Source organism: Lepidothrix coronata, unplaced genomic scaffold (assembly GCF_001604755.1).
Source record: "Lepidothrix coronata isolate B3197 unplaced genomic scaffold, Lepidothrix_coronata-1.0 Scaffold106, whole genome shotgun sequence".
Lineage (NCBI taxonomy): Eukaryota > Metazoa > Chordata > Aves > Passeriformes > Pipridae > Lepidothrix > Lepidothrix coronata.
This window is the reverse complement of record NW_016690286.1, coordinates 1129898-1149990: the sequence shown is the minus strand read 5'-3', so window position 1 is coordinate 1149990 and position 20093 is coordinate 1129898. Positions and strand designations below refer to the sequence as shown.

Here is a 20093-nt window from a genome sequence, read left to right as displayed (position 1 = left end):
GTGGAGGTGAAGGAAATTCCACCAAATTTTGGGGAAAACAGAATTACTGGGCTAATATATATATATATATAATGCAATAGATAGTTTTTAACAGTGTACTGCTATTTATAAATCACTTGTAATCAAATAACAGAACCTGTTGTATTAGTGACATTAAAAAAAATTATCAAAGCCTATGTGAGACACTGAAATGATATATGGTTTAAATATTGTTAAAATCACTGAAGGACTTTTGTCCACTGTAGCAAACTGTGTAAAGAAGCAACTGCTCACCAAAGCTGTGAGACACTGGATTATTCTATGAATTATTGGCTCGGACCAACTCAAGGTGGGGAATGGGGGAGGAGGAGGGACAGGTCGAATTTCACAGAGGTCAGGTAATGCCCTATCCCAAACCCCAGACCCTGCAAGTGTCCTGGGGCATCCCCAGGACAGCTGTCAGTCACTGGACATCCGGAGCACTGCCCAACCACACCTCAGAGCCCCTAACCCAGCCTCAGATTGGCTAGCCCACCTGAAGTCCTGCCTGGGTGCAGGGGGTGTGACCATAGGGGGGCCAAAGCAAATAAAAGCAGCAAACATGTGCTTTAAGTCTTTGTTCAAACCCTACCACCTGGACACATGGAAGCTGGACTCTCACAGGACTCTGGTGGCAGCTATAATTTTCTCATTTTCTCTCTCTTTACTTCTTCTCCGAATCTCTTAATATTTTGAGTAATTTAGGACTGGATGGACTGGATTTTGCTAAATTGTATGTGTTAGCATGTGCTAAGTCAATGCTTTGTGGAATGCTTTATTTTGGTTGTATGTTGTCCTTTAAACTTTTGCCAAGTTCCCTTATTTTCTGAAGTTTACCAGTAAAAGTACCCCCTGAGAAAATGTGTGCAGCTTTTCTTCTTTGCGCTCTCTCTTAAGATGTTAAAAGAACTGAAGGCTCTTCTAATAATCCGGAGGGTGGATATTGCTGGAACCTTGTATATTTTTAAAGTAAAACCCTTTGGTGAGCTTGTAGCTTGGGTCTTACAGAAGCCTGCCCCTAGTAAATTGGACTGTGAGGGGAACTTGAGGCAAGATAAAGGTGGTACTATTGTTCAGATATCCCAGGAGAAGAATGTATCCACAAGTGTGAAAGACTGGAATGCTAATGGCTCAGACAATAAAAGTGCAAGTTGACAATGTGTAAAGTAATTGCCCAGGTGCTGAGGGTGTGCACACCAGACAGCTCAGGCTACAAGCTGGGTGTTGAACAAGATAAGGAAAGAGGCAAATCCTTTGAGGTGGGGTAGTGTTTCTTTGCCCCTGCCCAAATGACTCACCTGTGATAACTCCCCTGCAGGGAAGCATCGAGGACAATTCACCCATAGCCTGAAGATATTCATCTCCCCTCACGGGCCATAGTGGACACTGTAACATCTTAGAAGTATGAGAAATATCTCTAGTTAAAATTTAGAAGATGGTCAAATACAGTGAAAAGAAGAACTTGATTAACAGGGTGCTGGATGCACGAACTGGTTCGAGAGCACATCTGGATGGGAGGGATGAGCCCTTTTAAGACCCTTCGATTAGCATAACCACTTCCTTGTTCCTCCTATGCCAGGCCTCGCTCTTTTCTTCCTTAAAAGGCAATCTTTGCTTTCTGGTGCAGTCCATTGGTTGCCCTCATCCATCTGTCAGGTTGTTTCCCTGCCCCTGGCCGCATGGTTCCCTGGCAGTGAGCCCAGGCTGGTCTCACCACCTTACTTTCTTCCCGGCTTGCCTTGGCACTGTAACAGTAAGCAAACAGAACAGTAAGTAACAATAAGTAGCAGTAAGCAGGCAGAACTATAAGCAGAGCAACAGGCAACTCCAAGCAGAACTGTATGTAGCAGCAAGTAGGTAGCGGCAATAAGCAACTTCAAGTAGAACCACAAGTAGTCCACTAGTCCTTGACCACAAATTAGTTCTCCAATCCTTTAAATAAAATGGCTCCCAAGTGCCCCAGCACGAGGCAGCCATGAAAACTCCTGCTTGTAATAAAGCCATCTTATTTATTTCCTACAGAAGGTGTCAAAGGCTCATGAAATATCCCATAATCCAGTATTACATCATCTACTACAAGACTCCCCACCCCACGGGGTGGTACCAGGGGTGTTCTCACCTAGCCCAAACCCAATGAAAGCCACACTTGGGCTTCTTCCCTCGTGGCACAGACTTCACTTGTCACATGTTCTTCTTTTCTCACACACACGAGCTTCTTCCTTCATCACGCAGACTTCTCTCACAAAACAGACTTCTTCCTTCACCACATGGGACTTCCTTCACCACCACTGGCTTTTTTCCTCACTACCCTGGGCTTCCTTCAACAGATCCAGACTTCAACCATCACTTTGACAAGAGTGGGACTCTCATCACTGAGAAGACCACATGAAGAGGATCCATGTCAGAATCCATGAAGTGGTAATACTTTTTCTACTTAATCTGTCTTTCTGTCACTCTTTTTCTCTCCCCCTTTCTCTCTTTTTCCTATTTTTTCTATATCTCTCTACCTTACATTTACTGTTAAATAAAATATGTACTATTTATTTTGGTATATGGTCTCTTCAGGCAGAAGCATCTCTCTAATGTTAAAGAAACTGATCATAACAGTTTGTTTTCTTTTCCCTTTGGGTTTTTTAATTAAAAATCTGAGACTCAGTTTAAATATGACGTGTTAGCAAAGTTTAATATAAACACGTGTGAATGTTTACATGAATATGTCACTGCTGGTGGTATTACGTTTGAGTGTATTTAACAGGAAAGAGGATAAAATGCAGGTTTAGATGTACTATACTCCCCATAAAGATGAAAAGAAGCTAAAAAATGTCGTGGCAAAAGATGAGCTTTAGTGAAATGCATTTAAATGTCACCACATTACACAGCTCTTGACTGATGCTTGGCAGTAAATATGTGATGACGTCTAGGGTGGGATAAGCCATGCTGCAGTTGGTTTGAGATAGTTTTTAAGGACACTCATTGTGGGGGTGTTGGCCTGTGGTGGGTGGCACTTCTGGGCTCCTTCAGTGCTGAGCACTTCCTAATACAGACTGGAGTCCTGAGCAGCAGTGGGGCACTACTGCCTCTGTTTTTCTGAGAATGATGTGCAACTGTGGGATGGCTGGGGCAGAATGAAGATCTGAAGCCTTCAAAGAGAAACTATACTTTGTGGAAGAAAGGAAGCCTCTGGTAAAGCAGTGAGATGAGGAAAGGTTTAATTTTGCTGTAAGCATTTTCAGAGAAGCTGGTTTGAGTTGTGTAGCTTTTCATAACATCATCTCTTATGGAAGCCGGGGGGCAGCTTGTGGGGTCCAGACAGACCTGCTGCTGCTTTCATAGCCTGAGCTGTCTGAGCTTTTCAAGTGCAAGGAGTTTAATGGCTTTCGCCGGAGGTATGGCTAGAAGGCCTAGACATAAAAACTAACAAAGGTTTATCTACTGACAAACAGAATAAATATGTATGAGTAACTGACATCATGTGGACACGTGCAGTCTGTGAGTCAAGCGAGGGCTTAAGTGTTCGACTAAGCTGAAAAGAGAAATTGCATCATGATGAATGTCAGAAGAAAAAGCTACTTTTGACTCTGCAAAATGGAACTAAAATGCTGAAAGCAAATGGAATTTTCTCATGATTCATTCAATTTTTCGCTTAGATTCTTTCCAAGCTTCTTATCATGAAGCAATCTCTAATGTATCTAAACATACACTAATATATATTTTATAAATATATAAGTATATATCCATTTAAGTATGCTCTCATTTATATATTCAAAATTTATGCTCTCCTCTGTTCTATAAATGAGGCAGATTAGACATTTTCCTCTGAGAAAAAGCACATCTGTAACTGTGTTAATTTGTGAGAAACAGTTAAGAAGTGATGCAAAGATTAAATATTGGTGGTGGATGCAGAAAAATTTATCAGAATCAAAATACACTGTCACACAGTACATCTAAGTTTATGAGTGTAAAATAATTACAGCAAGGCACTAAGATATACCCTAGATAAAAAAAAAAAAAAGAGAGAAAGAATGCATTAAAACATAACACTGGAGGAGTCCCAAAAGAATTGGCATAAATACATGGAAAAAGTTGTTCCAGATCTCAAAGTGAAATAAGAAATTGAAGAAAATAGACATTTAAGTCTTTATTGGGAATCCTATTTATTCCAACTAAAACTATGTTACTGAATATTAAGAAGTAAGTCACATTACAGATATCTCTTCACATTGCTCTAGCACCATAAAAGTAACCCATTAAAATTTTGTTTTCATATTCAGTGTTGCTGATATACACTTCATTTACAGTAAATAAAACACATGTAGTGGTTTTATAACCAAGAATATTAGTGTTGCATAAAGTGATAGTTGTTTGGTTGAGTTTCCTCTGAAGCAACGCACACACTGCATTGCCAGGTGTATGTTCATATGAATAACAGATGTGAAAATGGGAACTCTACTTACCATTTTTAGTGTGATGTCACAAAAAACAGGCATTGTATGGGAATGTCAGAGACATAATTTATTTTGATTCCTGAAGATATTAACTCTTAGTTTAAAATTCCCCTCATGACCATACAAGAGTGAAAAAACCACTGGATTCTCCTAATTCACTCATTATTGTAAGCCATTTTGGATGCAATCTGTACCTTTCTTTTCTCTTTTGCACATTCAGGATAAATATTTCCTGTTTCCTTAATGTTTTTCCTTCACTCCATAACTTGCACTGCTAATACCTAGACGAAGAAACTTCACCCTCCTTTGCTTCATAGGCTCTTCCTCTTTCTTGAGAACTCCTTGTCTGCAAGGGTGGGCTCCCCAGTGCCTTTCCAGTCAGGATCTCCAAAAATCATTTGCAGGACTGATAAGTTAACCTAGCAATCTCTATAAAAAAAGATCAAATATTCAGAGTGGAACTCCTTTCACCTAATGTAAATGTATAATATGACTGGAAACTGAGACTTCTTATTTAAATTTATGGTAAGAAATAAGCTCTTCCCTGGTGTAGTCCACTTTCTGCTCTGACAGACATTTGGAAACAGATGAGTTGTGTCCTAGAGCATTTTAAAAGCAATCTGATTGATTGCTTTAGACCCAAATGTCTGCAGTTAAGTTGTAAGTGTCCCACAGCAGTTCTTCTTTCCCCCTTGTTTCCCTCTTGGTAGAATACCATGTGCATTTTCCAGGAATGCTGTCTGTGGTGGACCAACTGAGGATATATTTTTGTAATCATGGGTGAACTTGAACAATAATTTCCACAAAAATAGCCGTATTCAGGTCATTCTTTCAAACCTCAAGGACCACAACAAAAGGGTGATTGACTGCAAGGTGGTTTTGCTTTGGACAAGGTAGGAGAGAGAGGGCAGTAGTAACAGATTACGTTCATAAGGATTAGAAAGAAATGAGAATGTTACTCCTATGGAAACAGCAGTGCAAGGAAAAATATATTGGTCAATTCAAAGAAGTCCACAAAATCTGTTTGTTGAGCTAACATGACTTTAAAACATCTTTCTGTGAACGCATTCAGAAAAGATTGGCATCTTCAGGAGAATTACAGGAAGGGTTAGTGAGTTTGCTTTGAAGCATGTGATATTGATGTCACTGGGCAGGCTGGGGATAATTCCAGAGGATGTGTGCGCTTCCCTAAGGGCACAGCAAATTATTATTTCCAGATGGAAAGATATGCTTCAGAAAACAGTTTCTGGACATAACTGTTGATGAGCCAGGTAGGAAATAAATGCTGAAATAACTGTTAGGGTCTTGGGTAGATAGGAGCTGCCTGCAGTCTGGATGACAAAGCACAGCACAGAGGCAGATGGAAGCAATCCAGTGTAAATGATTAATTTACTGAGTGCAATGACCAGTCTTCTGCTGAGAAATTTTTGATAATTTTAGGAAGTAATCCTTTTGCATTGCTATTGTTTTTGGCACTTTCCTTCTCATCTCTGTCAGCCCTTTTGCATCAGATCACGTGGTGCAGCATCTGCTGTGTGTGCTAGGGAAGGTGTTTGAGGAGGAAAAGCAGTCCAGGCAACTGGAAGAGAACAGTCAGGGAGAGCTATAACCCTGGAAAATGTCAGGGCAATGGACAATCTGCAGAGAGGCTTGTTATAGGGCAGCTGGACGGTGATAAAGAATAGCAAGGCAACTGGATTATTCTACCTTTGCATGGAAAACTACAAGTCCTTTACAAGTAGCTAGGGATCAGGACTTAACAAAATAAGCTCCTCAAGCACATTTTACAAGAAGAAACTACATATATGCTGTTTGTGACCTTGTTGCCTAACTGTTTCTCTTCTTTACTATGTTGATTTTCTTAGAAACACCTTAATGTGTCAGACATGGAGAAGATGTGTGTTACTGAAGTTTAGTTTGTCCTACATACAGCAGCATGGATACACAGAAAGAGGTCAAGTAATGTACTGACTTTCATCCACTGTCTTGTCCAGTTCATTTACAGTTTGGATACAGTTGTAGTGACTGCCAAGCCACATTTCTCCAGTATTATACAAGTCCATTTTCAAACAGAAGAGCTTGGAAAAGCTGCCACTATATTTCCTGCTTCAGAAAGACAAAACCACATCTCCAGGTAAATTGTATGAACTCTTCTGCTCTTCATGGAATCACAGAATAGTTAGGGTTGGAAGGAACCTGAAAGATCACCTAGTCTCAATCTCCCTACCATGGGCAGAGACACCTTCCACCAGATCAAGTTGCCCAAAGCCCCATCCAACCTGGCCTTGAACACTTCCAGGGATGGGGCATCCACAACTTCTCTGGGCAATCCATGCCAGTGCCTCACCACCCTCACAGTAATTTTCTCCCTAGTATCTCATCTGAATCTATTCTCTTTCAGCTCAAAGTCATCAACCTTTGTCCTATCACTGCAGTCCTTGTAAAAAGTCCCTCTCTGCTTTCTTGTAGGTCCCCTTTAGGTAGGCTGTTTGTTTCTCCTTAGAAAAGACAAGTTCCCTGGACAGAGTGCCCATGGTAGCAGGCAGCAGGTGAGCCCTAAATGCAGGCAGAGCTGGAGCATTGCTATGACAAAATGCTTCTTCATGGAAAGGGAGACATAAGCCTCATCCAGAGAATATATTTAACCTTTGAAATTCAAACTCCACTCCAGCTAGTGATTATCATCTGTCCTACTGATATTCATATGGTAGGATCTAGCAGAACAAGACCTGGCTAGACTTTTTAATTGGTGTTACAGTGCAGCCATTTTCCTAGAACAGCCAGTCCAGCAGAACAGTTTCACTTCCAACCCTCCAGCAATGTCAGGTGAGCAGACCTGAACAATCCCACATATTTTCTTAACATTTCCCTTACGAATTAGATGAAATCACCAACCATTAAAGTTGCCACTTGCAAACTCATAAGTGAAAATTCAGCAGTACAATGTGCAGTGATGGTAGCCAAAAGAGGACTGAGTAGGTATTGTTTGCCATAGATTGTTTCGTGGAATTTTGCAAACTCTTTAAATTTTAATGAAACTCGTAAATCTAATCCAGGTACACATTGATGTACTGGCATTTCAGCTGACCCTAAAAAACTCCAATTGTTCTTTTCTCCCCTCTTTTCAAAAGAAGAAGATAATTACTAAAAGTACAAGGATTGTGAATTGCAATTTTAATGAAAGTTTTCCTACTTGCCATAGAGACAGTATTATTAAATACCCTCTTTATTAGGATGCGTACTTTGCAGGCTTTAGATTACCATAAATTGAAATTTTATAGATCGCAAAGCTAAATAGATATTTTGGAAAAAAATGGGATGATAAGCATTATCTTAATTTACTGTTTTGCAAACAGCATTATTCATGAATTGCCAACAGGTATTTCAAACTGAAATAGCACATGTTTCCCACGATGTGGGAAACATCGACACCCATGGGGACTGGTGCACTTCATTGCACATAAAAACAGACAATTAACAAAGGCCATAAAGACAATTGGGTCCTCTGCACTCCAGTTCAACTACTTACCCAATCTCCAGGGCTTCAGTCTGTATTCATAATTAACACTGTAACTAGTGTAACAATGGCAGTTTCAATCAAATTTAACAGCTATGTTCCAGCTACAATAGAGTGATTAATTTCAGTGGTTAAGAAACTGAAGTAGTTAAGACTCTGAAGGAGGGCAACTATTTACTTTGGCAAATTTAAAGCAAGTGTCTGGGCTAAGTTCTTCTTGTCTAGTCATGAACGAGGCCTTTGGTGTTCCTTGACAAGTATGGGCTGACGTGTTTCCTTCACAATAATAAGTGCACATTAGGTAGCATTTTTAGTGGAAGAATCAGTGAAATTCTTCTCCTGTTGGGAGAGGCTAGACTTGGTCAATAATAAAGTTAGATGCTTTCTTAATCCAGAATACTTCTTTTTTATCAAAGATTTTTTAAATGTTTTGTTATTAATACTATACAAATTCAAATTAAAACTAAACAGCCCTTCTCTAGTTTAAAATACTTATTGGCAAATTAGGAATAATGTTGTTTGGAAAACAGTAAATTGATAAAATGTTTTGCCATGGTTTAGAAACGGTACTTTCCAATTTAGTGCTCCCACTGAGACTCTCCAAACCCCGCTGCTGCTCGCTTGCTCTCCATCCTCTTTCCCCTCCCCCTGTGGCCAGCTGGAGGGCAGAATTAGAGGCACAAAAGATAAAGATCATGGATTGAGATGAGAACAATTTACTGGAAACAGCAATGAGATAAGAAAACAAACAGCAACAGCAGCAATATTAATAACGAAGGTGTACAAAAGAGAGAGGGATTCACGTGCAAAATGCTCACTGAAGAGCCCAACCTGACGTGCCTGCAGTCACACCACCATGACCACTCCCTCTGGTTCTGAATCGCTGCCACCCAACCGCTCCCTCTGGCTCGGAACCAGGATGTGGTGGTGCATTCCCCCTTTAATGTTTACTTGACTGGTAGGAACCCCTTCTCTTCAGAAGAGACTCCCCTCCCCCACCCCCATCAACGACATGAAGTGGTGTAGAATAACCTCTGGATTCTGGCCATGCCCCTTCCAGGCTACTGCAAAAATTCCCCCTGTCCTGGCTGGAACCAGGACATGTTTATAATCACATGCTTTTGCCATAATATTTGTTCTGTGCTGCCATATACCCCAGGTGTCAGAGTTAAAAACCTCCCTTAATCCTGCACAAGTCGGGGCTGGAGTTCTCCAAATGTGCCACCAACATGGTGGGTCACTGCTGGTGTCGCTGTGGACCTCACCTCTAAAATGCCTACCACAAGGATAGGGGTGAAGAGAACACATTAGCCCGTTCTTGCCAAGGAACACCAAAAACCTCGTTCGTGATCAGACAAGAAGCACTTAGCTCAGACATTTGCTTAATTTCAGCACTGATCTAAGCCTCCTATGGAATTATTAAAATATGACATCCCAGAAAAGAGAGTGAAGACTTCAGAAAAGGCATTCATGAGGCATTTGGAAGAAAACAACTGAGTGTTTACTTGGTGGGGCCAACAAATCCTCTGCTTTTAAAATGTGTCCTCATAAGCTTTTCTGTCAGGGCAGGTATTGGGGATTTTGCTGTTTCCTTGTTCACACTGTTGTGTTGGGCAGGACTTGTTTCTGTCTGGTATTTTTCTCAGGTAGGCAGCTGATCTTTTTACCAGGACTGTGATATGAGTGGCTTTTAGTATTGTTTGTATTGAGATAAATCAGTAAAATACGTTTGTATGTTACATAACACCTCACTTGTGAACTTTGGTAAATCAACACCATTTACTTCAGTTGTGTTTTCTGTTTCCGTTTCTTAATCACATCCGAGCACAGGACATTTCTGCAGCACAGCTCTCTCCCCACATGACTGCTGCAGCCCACAGCAGTGCACGCACGCTCCTTCCATCATGCTCCTTCTGGCTCCAGCCAAAACCCATTCCTGCCCTTCCATGAGGAACAATCTTTAACATAACAGAGCTGTCCAGACACTGAGGCTGTCCTGCTATTGCAGCATGAGAATGCTCTGTGTAAGCAAGTGAGATGAACATGCCAAAAGTGATGCAAGTGTAGTCACTTTTTTTTCCCATGGTAGGTAACGCTGACCTCTGAAATGGCAAACAGGGGGAAACACAGTTCACAGAACTTATTTTTCTAGGCTGACCATACTGCAGCTCTTCCAGCATTCCAGGTCAAATAGTGCATATTTCCTCACTCCTCTTGCCCCAGAGCTAGTAAATAATTCCAACTAGGGGGGAAGGAAGCATGTTCTGGATTTGTCTCCATTATCTGCAGGGATGTGAACACAGTATTTTCCACAGAGATGCTCTATTAACTAGCCCCTGACATTAGAGGACTCATTATGTTACAGAGCCTAGTGACTTTTATCTCCTCTATTTATATATTTAAATTTATTTCTTTTTTACTTCATCTTACTTGTTTACTGTGACAGATCATAATGAATTGCAATATTACAAAGATTTGTTATTCATATATACATTACCCAAAAAAGTACAAAATTACTTTATTTCTCCAAAAGTTCTCATTCTGCCTCAGGGTCACCGTGAGCAGGTAATATCTTTGGCACCATGTGAGAGAACTCTCTCCCTGCTGTGGGGCCAGGGCAGATGCCCATCTCCTTGGCCCTGCTGCCACAGGTGGGCCCAGCACGTGGACAACACATGACCATCACGTGACAAGTGTGTTCCTGGGTGATTTTTGCCCTATTCTCTTTCTCATTACCACTTTCCATTCTTTTGGTGCTTCCCAGTAATACACAATGGAAACAGCTCCCCACTCCGAGGATCTTACTGGGCCTCAACCTCCATGAGTAACATCCAGCCTGATCCTTAAGGATCCTAGAACAATCCACAGATGCTCAAGGTGCCTAAGAGCTGTAAACTGGTTTGATAGTTCTTATTCTGCCTGGAGGTCACCATGAGCAGGGAGCAATTTTGGTACCATGAAAGGGAACCATCTCCCTGGTGCAGGACCACCACAGACACCTGTCCACTTGGCACTGCTGCAGCAGGTGGCCTGAGAGAGGGAACTGGGCAAAAATCACCCACTGCTAAGGAAAGCAGTGGATACAGCGTATGCTGAAGTTACTTCCCTTTTTTATTTTCAAAACTGAGAATCAAAATCTACTGCTTGTAATTTCAACTCCAGTGCAGAAACAAAACAGGGAAAAGGGATTTAATTGGAGCCCACGTTAGATAATTGGGAATGTTATAAGGGCAGCAGTTCCGTAGTATCTGCCTATCATAAGAAATTGAAGAAATCACATGAGAGGGGTGCCTGAATGAATGAAAACTCCTCTTGAAACAGTCCCTGAGAAAAACTGTGAGGGAGAGCAACTATATTTATTTTGGCAAACCTGAGATCAGAATTTGTTTTTCTTTGAGTGTTTTATTCCCCTCACAGACCCTGATGCTGGAAAATAATAGAAATGAAGAAAGGAGATAGCAATTACTGTAAGTTTTGTTCGCTGCAATCTGGAAATTATAAAGTACTGCAGGTTGCTCCAGGCCATAAATCCTAACCCAAAGCCACGTGCAAAGCCTTGGAAAATTAAAATGCTGCAATTGGGTTTAACCAGCCAAAAAATCCCAGCTGCTGAGTCACTCTGACTACACAGTATATATTCTTCAGCTGTTAAAGGATGTATTGCAGCACCCTGAGGAATAACCAACTATTAAAGCACATGGGTAAACAGGTTTTGCCAACACATCAAACAATCTTTAAAATTATTCACAGAATCATTTAGATTGTCAGAGACCCTTTACATTGTCAAGTCCAACTCCTAACCTGACACTGTAAAAACCCCTAAATCATGTCCCTAAGTACCATGTCTATTCAAAATAAAAGATCGCAGATTGAAAAACACTTTTTTTTTTTTAAGAAAAGTTATTTGTATGGTTGACATGAGTCCACTCCAAAAGAAGCTATTTTAGCTCCCCCCGCAAGACTTCTGAAATTATCCTAATGGATGCAAAGAACAGTTAAACTTTGTTGAGTCAGCATTTGAAAAATACTCAGCAAAACAATGGTATCTTTTATATCAGTTTATCTTGATGTGGAAAGCTTGTAACTATTACAATTATTGTCTGAAATACAATATTGAATCTCTGAGAAATGTGTGAAGTACAGTAATACCAGAAATGTGGCCTAAAGCAAGGAAAAAACCCACAAACCCACATATCCACCCCCCTCTCTTTAAATTTAATACAAATGCTTTTATTTGGAATCTCAGTTGTCAGTAAGAATTGACAGTCACCTTTAACTTCAGATGACTTCATAACTGTATCTGGCTGGTGAAGAAAAGGGCAAGCACAAGCATCAGCTTGCTGTTTAATCACTATCACACTGATATCGCCTTGGTCCATGGCAGCTGGCATGGGCCAGGGTTTGGGGGGACAGCGAGAGCAGGGTGCCCACCTCAGCTGTGGTGTGGGTGAGACTAATTCAGATCTGGCTCCTTCCAAATCTCATGACACCCCAAGCTGCTCAGCACATTCAGCCCCTAGGACTGCCCTGTGAACCTTCTGTGAGCATGCACTGCTCATCCCCCTGGGCGCGTGGATCAAGGTCTACACTGGATGCAACAACCAGGCTGCAACACACAGTCCCTGCTCCATCAGCACAGGCACAGCCAATGTTAATCCTCTGCACAGCTTTACATGTCTTCCCATAAAAAAAAATAAATTTAAAATCTCTGTAAGTAGCACTAATTAGAGACTTGTGCATTTACAAGGGCATAGTAGTGTCCTTCCTTTGCTAGTAACTGGCTGTGGGTGCCCTGCTCAACCACCCTGCCGTTCTGGATCACCACAATGATGTCTGCTGTCTGCACGGTTGACAGGCGATGAGCAATGACGATGCAGGTTCGACCTTGTCGGGCATTATCCAAAGCTTTCTGGACAATCTGCATACAGATATCATGAGAATGCTGTTAGCATGTGGAAAGTCTTAACTTGTCATGGGAACTACATTTGATTCTCACTCTGTTATCACTTGAATATATCTCTCACAGATACACAAGTCAGCACATACAGGAGACCCTAACTCAACAGGGTGTCTCACTAGGGCCAGTGAGCCTGATCCAACAAGCATGAGACAGAGAAGTGGGTTCTCGGTCATCTAGCATTACTTAGAACACAAATTCAATATTTACCATCAAATACAGCTAATAGGAAGACAACTGAGGAGAATCAGCTCCACATGGTGTTTTTTCTACTTTAGTAGATGTGCACAACTTCCTAGTGCAGCTCTCAACTTTCAGGTGGAAAAGCTACCATGACACACCTGCCCCGTTGTTTCACAGTTGAGCATTTGTAACACGTTTGCATTAACTTCATTCTACAGAAATCAGCTAGCCATGTGCACAGACAAATATTTTACAAAATAATCATTACTCACCTTTTCACTTTCTGTGTCAAGAGCAGAGGTAGCTTCATCCAGAAGTAGAACGGCAGGATTACGAACCAGAGCACGAGCAATTGCTATTCTTTGTTTCTGACCTCCAGAAAGCTGTGTTCCTTTATCACCCACCCGGGTATTATATTTCTGGATGTTGAAAAATAGAAAAGATCACCTGTGAATACTCTTACAGAAGGAAGATTAGAAAAGTAAAACTTTATGCTTGGCTATAAGTTATTAGTTATTTCCATCTTGAAAGAAAGGGTTAGTGCAAGTGGTTTTAATAAAGCTAGGACTTTATAAACATCTCTAGTATGAGCAGTTATATATACAGCCACACCCATTTATACACAGTCTGAAAATTTATTCCTCCAAAAAGTGGCATATATCTTGAATGGTACTAGCAGTGATACAGTACTGAGGTGTCCACAGAGCATATTGTAATAAGAGTAACTGGAGATTTAATGCTTACTATATACATGAAGAACTTGATCTTGCATTGCTTGTGAATAAAGAATCCTAAACATCATTAGTCACAATGACGACAAAATATTTTTCAGCATGATTACATCATTTTCAGATACACAGAGCTACAGTGAAAACAAACTATCAAAGCATTTTTCCTTGTTAGAGCCAAATTCTTGGCAGGCATGAAGGTCAAATGTCATGTCATTCACTTCTGATTTATTGCCCCTTTGAATTTATCAAGAAATGCTCCTGTGCATGTCCCTTCAATTAGAAATAGACCACTTCAGTTTACTAAATTATTTTAGACAAATAAGATTTCTTTCTCAGAGTAACTTGAGAAGTTTCTGCTGTCAAAGGAAAAATATATAAAAAAAATTATGGTGTCCCCCCCAAATATTCTGCTTTGTCTACCACTACATTCTGGAAATATAGGTTTTTTTTTTTTTTTTTTGAACAAACTAAAAAGGGTTTTAAGCTTGAAAGATACTGACATTTTAAAACATAAATTCTATACTTTTTCTTATTAAGGGAAACAAAAGTGTGCATTGTTAATTTATCTGTGTAAGTGGGCACTACATATATTTCTCCATATCATTCCAAAAATCTGGTTATCACACTGTGAAGAGAAGATCACTGTCTCTTACCTCTGGCAGTTTTTCAATGAAGGTATGAATATTTGCTGCCTTAGCTGCTTCTTCAATTTCCTCCTGACTAACCACCCTACTGTTGTCTCCATAACTAATGTTTTCGGCAATGCTGCAGTCAAACAAAACGGGCTCCTGTGACACCAGACCCAGTCTGGACCTCAGCCATTGTAAATGCAGTGATCTGGTATCAAATCCATCTGCTAGCTAGAAAAAGCAACAGAAACATTATGCCAAGCTGGCTACAGAGCTCATCCACAGATACACACTGTAAACAGGAAACATGAATGGTAAGAGGAAGCCCATTACATGTTAAATTCCCAGATGAAATCAAGTCAGTTTTTTGCATGCAAAGAGGAAAAGAACCAGCAGAATAATGAAATATTTCCTTTCATTAGTTTTTAATTTTGTGTGGTTTTTCTTCCATTTCCCAGCAGACGGAAACAACATGCAGATCACAGGCTGTTATTGCAGTCCTTCCAGCCCTACTGACCACCAGGAAGCTCACAGGAAAGCCTGCCCCTTAAGAAGCTGAATACAACAATAATATTCTCAGCTGAAGGCCTTTACCTTAATCTTACAACCTCCAAGGAGGCTTCTTTAGACTTTCTATGCCCATTAACAGGGATTGCATCAAAATGCCCATTGTCACTTTCTGATGGTGACATAGTAACATCTATATGAGATGACATTTGTGTTATCTGAAGCATGTATCTATGCCCCTAATTTGTGAATTCCTATCAGAAAGAAAATTCACACACTGACAAGCAAGAGACATAAATGTTATGCCTCTGTGTCACCAGGGTGTGAGCAGCTTTGGGGAGGTAATGCAGTCTACCATGGTAATGGTAATACTGTATTACCATGGGGAGGTAATACAGTCTCAGATCTGTGCCCTGAGCCTGCACACTGTGCCAACATGGGTGCTGGAGCTGCTACATGTGGGCAAATGCACAAGGCGGGCAATGACAGGGGTTCTGGGTTTGTCTACAGCTGCACTGGAGCCACAGACTCAGTAATGTACACCTCTAAAAAAGGCATCCTAACAGAGATACTGCCAGGATTGTTGAATGCCTAGGAAACCTTGGAAGATAAAAGAGTCCTGTAGATTTAATTGCTATTAATAGCCACACAAGTCTATTTTTACCACTTGTCCTTCCACAGGGTCATAAAATCTCTCCAAGAGCTGAATGGATGTGCTTTTTCCACAGCCGCTGCTTCCTACTAATGCAAGAGTCTGTCCTTTGTTAACCTTCACACTGAGTCCTTGCAAAACTTGAACTTCTGGCCTTGTTGGATATACAAAGTGGATGTTTCTGAATTCAATGTTGCCTTCAAAATGGCTCTGAAAAGCAGGAGAGAGTTCACATGCTCATATTAGTGTTTACTAGCTTTAACTATAACACTTGGTAAGACTTGATTATTAAAGTGAGAGAATTGAGAAAGTTTGGGAGGGTTTTTTCAAAAGAGCTTTTGAAGTTCTTTTAAAATTGCGTATTGAACTGAACATAGTACTAGTTATACGATGATCTGCAGATGTAAGTCACTAGATCCTTATGAAGAAAGAGTTTTCTGCTTGTCTTGTACCTATTTTTCATTTCACCTTTGAAAAGAATATCGATAGATAAATAAACAACATTTGTATTTTTCATTTCTAATACATTTAGTTGAGGCTCTTCCATTTGTTATATAAACTATATCATTTGCTTTTCTGATATCACACTGCAGAGGTAGCACAATTTGAGTGAATGTAACACAAGGTCAAAATCAGAGATTAAGACAGCAGAGCTAAATTCTTTGGTAGGTATTTCATGGGCATGGAGGACAAGTTGTGCTTTAAAAAGATGTGATAGTTGTTAACTATCCATTCTAGCCAGGCTGATATTTAAGGACAAGTGAAAGAAAGGGGGCACAAGCTAAGGCTATTGTTTCTCCTATTCTTTGAGGTATGAGCCAGTCCTATGTACATACTTGCAGCATCACTGGTACAGTGCTCTCACAGCAAGCGATGACCTAATTTAACAGGCTCAAAGCTTTGCTTTGCTGACGTCACAGGCATCACTGCTATTCGAGTCTGGTCTATACTAGAAATGCTTTCACTTAAGTTTTATTTTATTGGAGACCTTCTGCCAAGTCTTTCAATGTTTTTGTCAGAGAACCTTGTTTCAAGAAGGTATGTGAGTGTGCTGAGAATTTTAAAGGCTGAAAATCCTGTATATAAGCTTAAAGTTATAGAAACTGGATTATGGCTTCCTAAGTAGAGGCTACCATCTAAAACCTACCTGGGAAGTTAATTTTAAACTTAGATGAACCTGGATGTGCGAATATAAATCTTCCAGAACATGTAAATTGAAAGCATTTCATGCAGAAATTTGACAAGTGCTGAGGTCAGCCTCCCTAATGACAATTTTGGTTTGAAGGTGAGGCTTTTTGGGGATTTTTTGAGTATGCTTTGGTTTTTTTACTTGTCATTATTGTTGGTTTTTCCTTGTTGTGTCATTCCCTACACAACTTTATAGCAAAACAAATTATTCATTAAGTTCACTTTGACTTCACAAGAGCACATTTTTACTTGTAAGAGTTTTCACCATTTGAATAGGATGGATTCTGGCAAAACTCTTCTGTCTCTAAAGGAACTAGTCTCTCATTTACAAAGTAGAATAATGCATTTGTATTTTATTTCTCCTATAAACTCTTACAAAGACAACACAACTTTTATTGGAATTGACATTTATCAGTGTTTTCCCGAAACCATTTAAGATGTCGGTTGGTAGAATGAAAAGTATTTTTTTTGCTTATTTAGAGAAAAACTACCTTATAGGCTACACACTTTTTTACTGAAGCTCAGAAATAATGAGTAAATACCACTATCTTATATAACATCTGTCTTTTCATAGAATCACAGAACAGATTGGGTTGGAAGGGACCTTAAAAATCACCTACTTCCAATCCCCCTGCCATGGACATGGACACCTTTCACATGAACAGCTTGCTCAGCCTGGCCTTGAACATCTCCAGAGACAGGGCATCTACAATTTCTCTGGGCAACCTGTTCCAGTGCCTCACCATCCTCACAGCAAGAATTTTTTCCTAGTATCTAATTTAAATCTCCTCTCTCTCATTTTGAAGCCATTATCCCTTGTCCTTTCATTCTTGTAAAAAATCTCTTCCCATCTTTCTTGTAGGCTCCTTTCAGGTACTAGAAGGCCACTATTAGGTCACCCTAACTTTGTCACCCTTTGTGACACCCTAAAAACTATGAAGCTATGAATACAGTTGTAGAAAATAAAACATTAATTTAGTTTGTTACAACATCTTTTCTGAAAAAAAGACTCCCCCAAAACACCTCCCCCACCAAATCCAAAAAAATCCCCAAATCCCCCAAAACCCCAAGCCAAAATACCCCCAGTGCTTACCAATTTTTCACCTTCTTCACTGTAACTGTCAATTACAGGTTTTCTGTCCAAAAGTTGAAAGATTTTTTTGGCTGACATTTTAGCTTTGCCATAGTCTGGTGCCAGAGAAGCAGATTGACCAACATTCATAGCTGCAAATAGGACAGAAGAAAAGACTCTAAAAGGCAAAAGAAAAAGCGCAATTAATTTCAGGGAGAACAATGTATTCATTTCCTCACGTGTAAAACAAATGTTCAGGATAAAGTTTTTAGCATCTTTAGGTTATGACATTTCTGGAGTTCCTCACCCCCCAGAATGTCATCCAGTATTAGGTAGTTCTATTTGTTCCCACAGCTACTTTATAGATGAACAGTGGTATCACGTCACTTCTCTATGTAATGCCCTCTGCCTCAAAGGAACATCGAAGGCCAAAGGCTTCACCAGAGTAGGTATGCTGAGCTTGCTGCTCACTCTTGCTGTTTCACTGCCCAAATATTCACCTTTCCCCAAAACAGCCTTTATGCACAAAGAACACTCTCAACCAGACTGAATTTCTGAATCTCTGTGCCCTCTTACCTCTGTAATTTGATAAAATAATTTGCATGCATTGAAATCACTATCCCATGTACTGATTTTGGATTTTTTACATTTTATAAAGTATACTCACATAAATACATTTTCAAAGTTGGTCAGACAATTAGCAATGAGCCATGCTCCAAATCTGAAGACTGCAGCATTAATAAAGTACTCTGCGCTTTGAGCTACTCCATAGCTAAATCCATAGAAAGGGGCTTTTTTCAGCGAATCTCTGATAAAGAAAGACACTTTCCATAAATAACTCATAAAAGAGAAACAGCAGACACTGGGGGATACCCAGACTTCTGGATTAAAGTTTTCAAGCAATACAGCTCACCCCCTGAAAACACAACAAATCAGTCCATAACACATATGCGTGTTCACACGCGTATGTGTTCAAACATTTTAGCTTTGTGTTCAGACACAACAACCTCTGCCAGACCCTAAGTGCCCCCCTCTTCATGACACAGAACTGCCCTTAGGACAGAAAGCAATGAGATCCTTGATCCTCAGCTTTGTTAATTTGAATCCCCTCCCTTTGTTTTCATAGCAGGGCAGGTCACTAAAACAGTTAAAATAAAATAAATTAATAACTACCCCATATGACCCATTTTATTAAGGAAACAAGCAGGCTCCAGCTCAGCCTAAGAGCCACCTGCAGACTTCTGCCAGGTCATCCCATCTGAGCAGAAAGACCTCTCATCCTGATTCAGAGAGGGGCCATATTGCTGGGTGTCCCCACAGGGATTCAGACTAAGCCACTATTTTTCAATCCATCCCTCTGGAGAAGATTCATTTTGTGTAACTAGTTGAACACGCATTGAATCAGAGTCTGGAGCACTCTCTGTCCTCATTGTTTAGGACGCTCTCTGAGGAAGAGGAAATCTTTCTAGTCTGAGCTGTAAATCAGAGACCTGTGACAGTTCAGCCTAGCATCCTGGCCAAATCTGGGCTATTACCAGTTCACCAGACATTGAATTTTAACACCATTTTGGCTCAGAACAGATTGAAATACATTTTTTTCAATACCTTTCTTTACATTAGTTATTTGGAGGAGTAAAGAAACAAGTGGATTTTGGGCTATTTTGTTTAAGCAAAATGGAGCTAGAAAAATCTTACATCCCTGGTGATTCAATTAATTTCAGTGAAGATAAGTCAGTGGGATGTAGCAGGTCGAACTAGGGAAACATATGAAGTTCATTTCAAGGTTTCAAAGTCATATGAGGGGAATAAAACTGATTTATATTATAAAGTGTGTGGTGGAAATGTCAGTTCCTGACTTAAGTAGTATCAATGTATCCATTTCAATATACTGAAATGGAGTGACCACATGTCCTATATTGTAGGCATACACATGCAAACACAATATTCTGTAACATATATTCAGTGTAAAGTGTACTAAGAAAGAATCATTAAACAAAAAAGAGCCTCACCTATATGGACCATTCAAATTAGTAACATATTTTTCATAAAATGCTTCTTCCCTGGTCAGTGAAGCTACAGTTCTTATGTTTTCAACTGATTCTGTTGAAATCTAAATGGGGAGATAAAACAAATATGACGTAATCCCTTACAACTGCAATTTACAACATATCTCCTAAACACTTGATCTCTTCTC

The 20093-nt window shown here is 40.1% G+C and overlaps 1 protein-coding gene across 3 annotated transcripts in view; it reads right to left on the bottom strand.

The window, feature by feature from the left end:
* Positions 1–12027: 12027 nt before the first annotated feature.
* ABCB5 (ATP binding cassette subfamily B member 5) overlaps positions 12028–20093 on the bottom strand; it is a 35119-nt gene continuing 27053 nt past the window's right edge. For all 3 annotated transcript variants that reach the window (XM_017823897.1, XM_017823899.1, XM_017823898.1), the window contains 7 exons: positions 19909–20009; positions 18567–18707; positions 17921–18077; positions 15652–15849; positions 14505–14711; positions 13393–13539; positions 12028–12898 (listed from right to left, as the gene is read on the bottom strand). In XM_017823897.1, coding sequence (XP_017679386.1) covers positions 12701–12898; positions 13393–13539; positions 14505–14711; positions 15652–15849; positions 17921–18077; positions 18567–18707; positions 19909–20009 — 1149 coding nt within the window. In that variant the 3' untranslated portion in view covers positions 12028–12700. The remainder of the gene's footprint in view (positions 12899–13392; positions 13540–14504; positions 14712–15651; positions 15850–17920; positions 18078–18566; positions 18708–19908; positions 20010–20093) is intronic.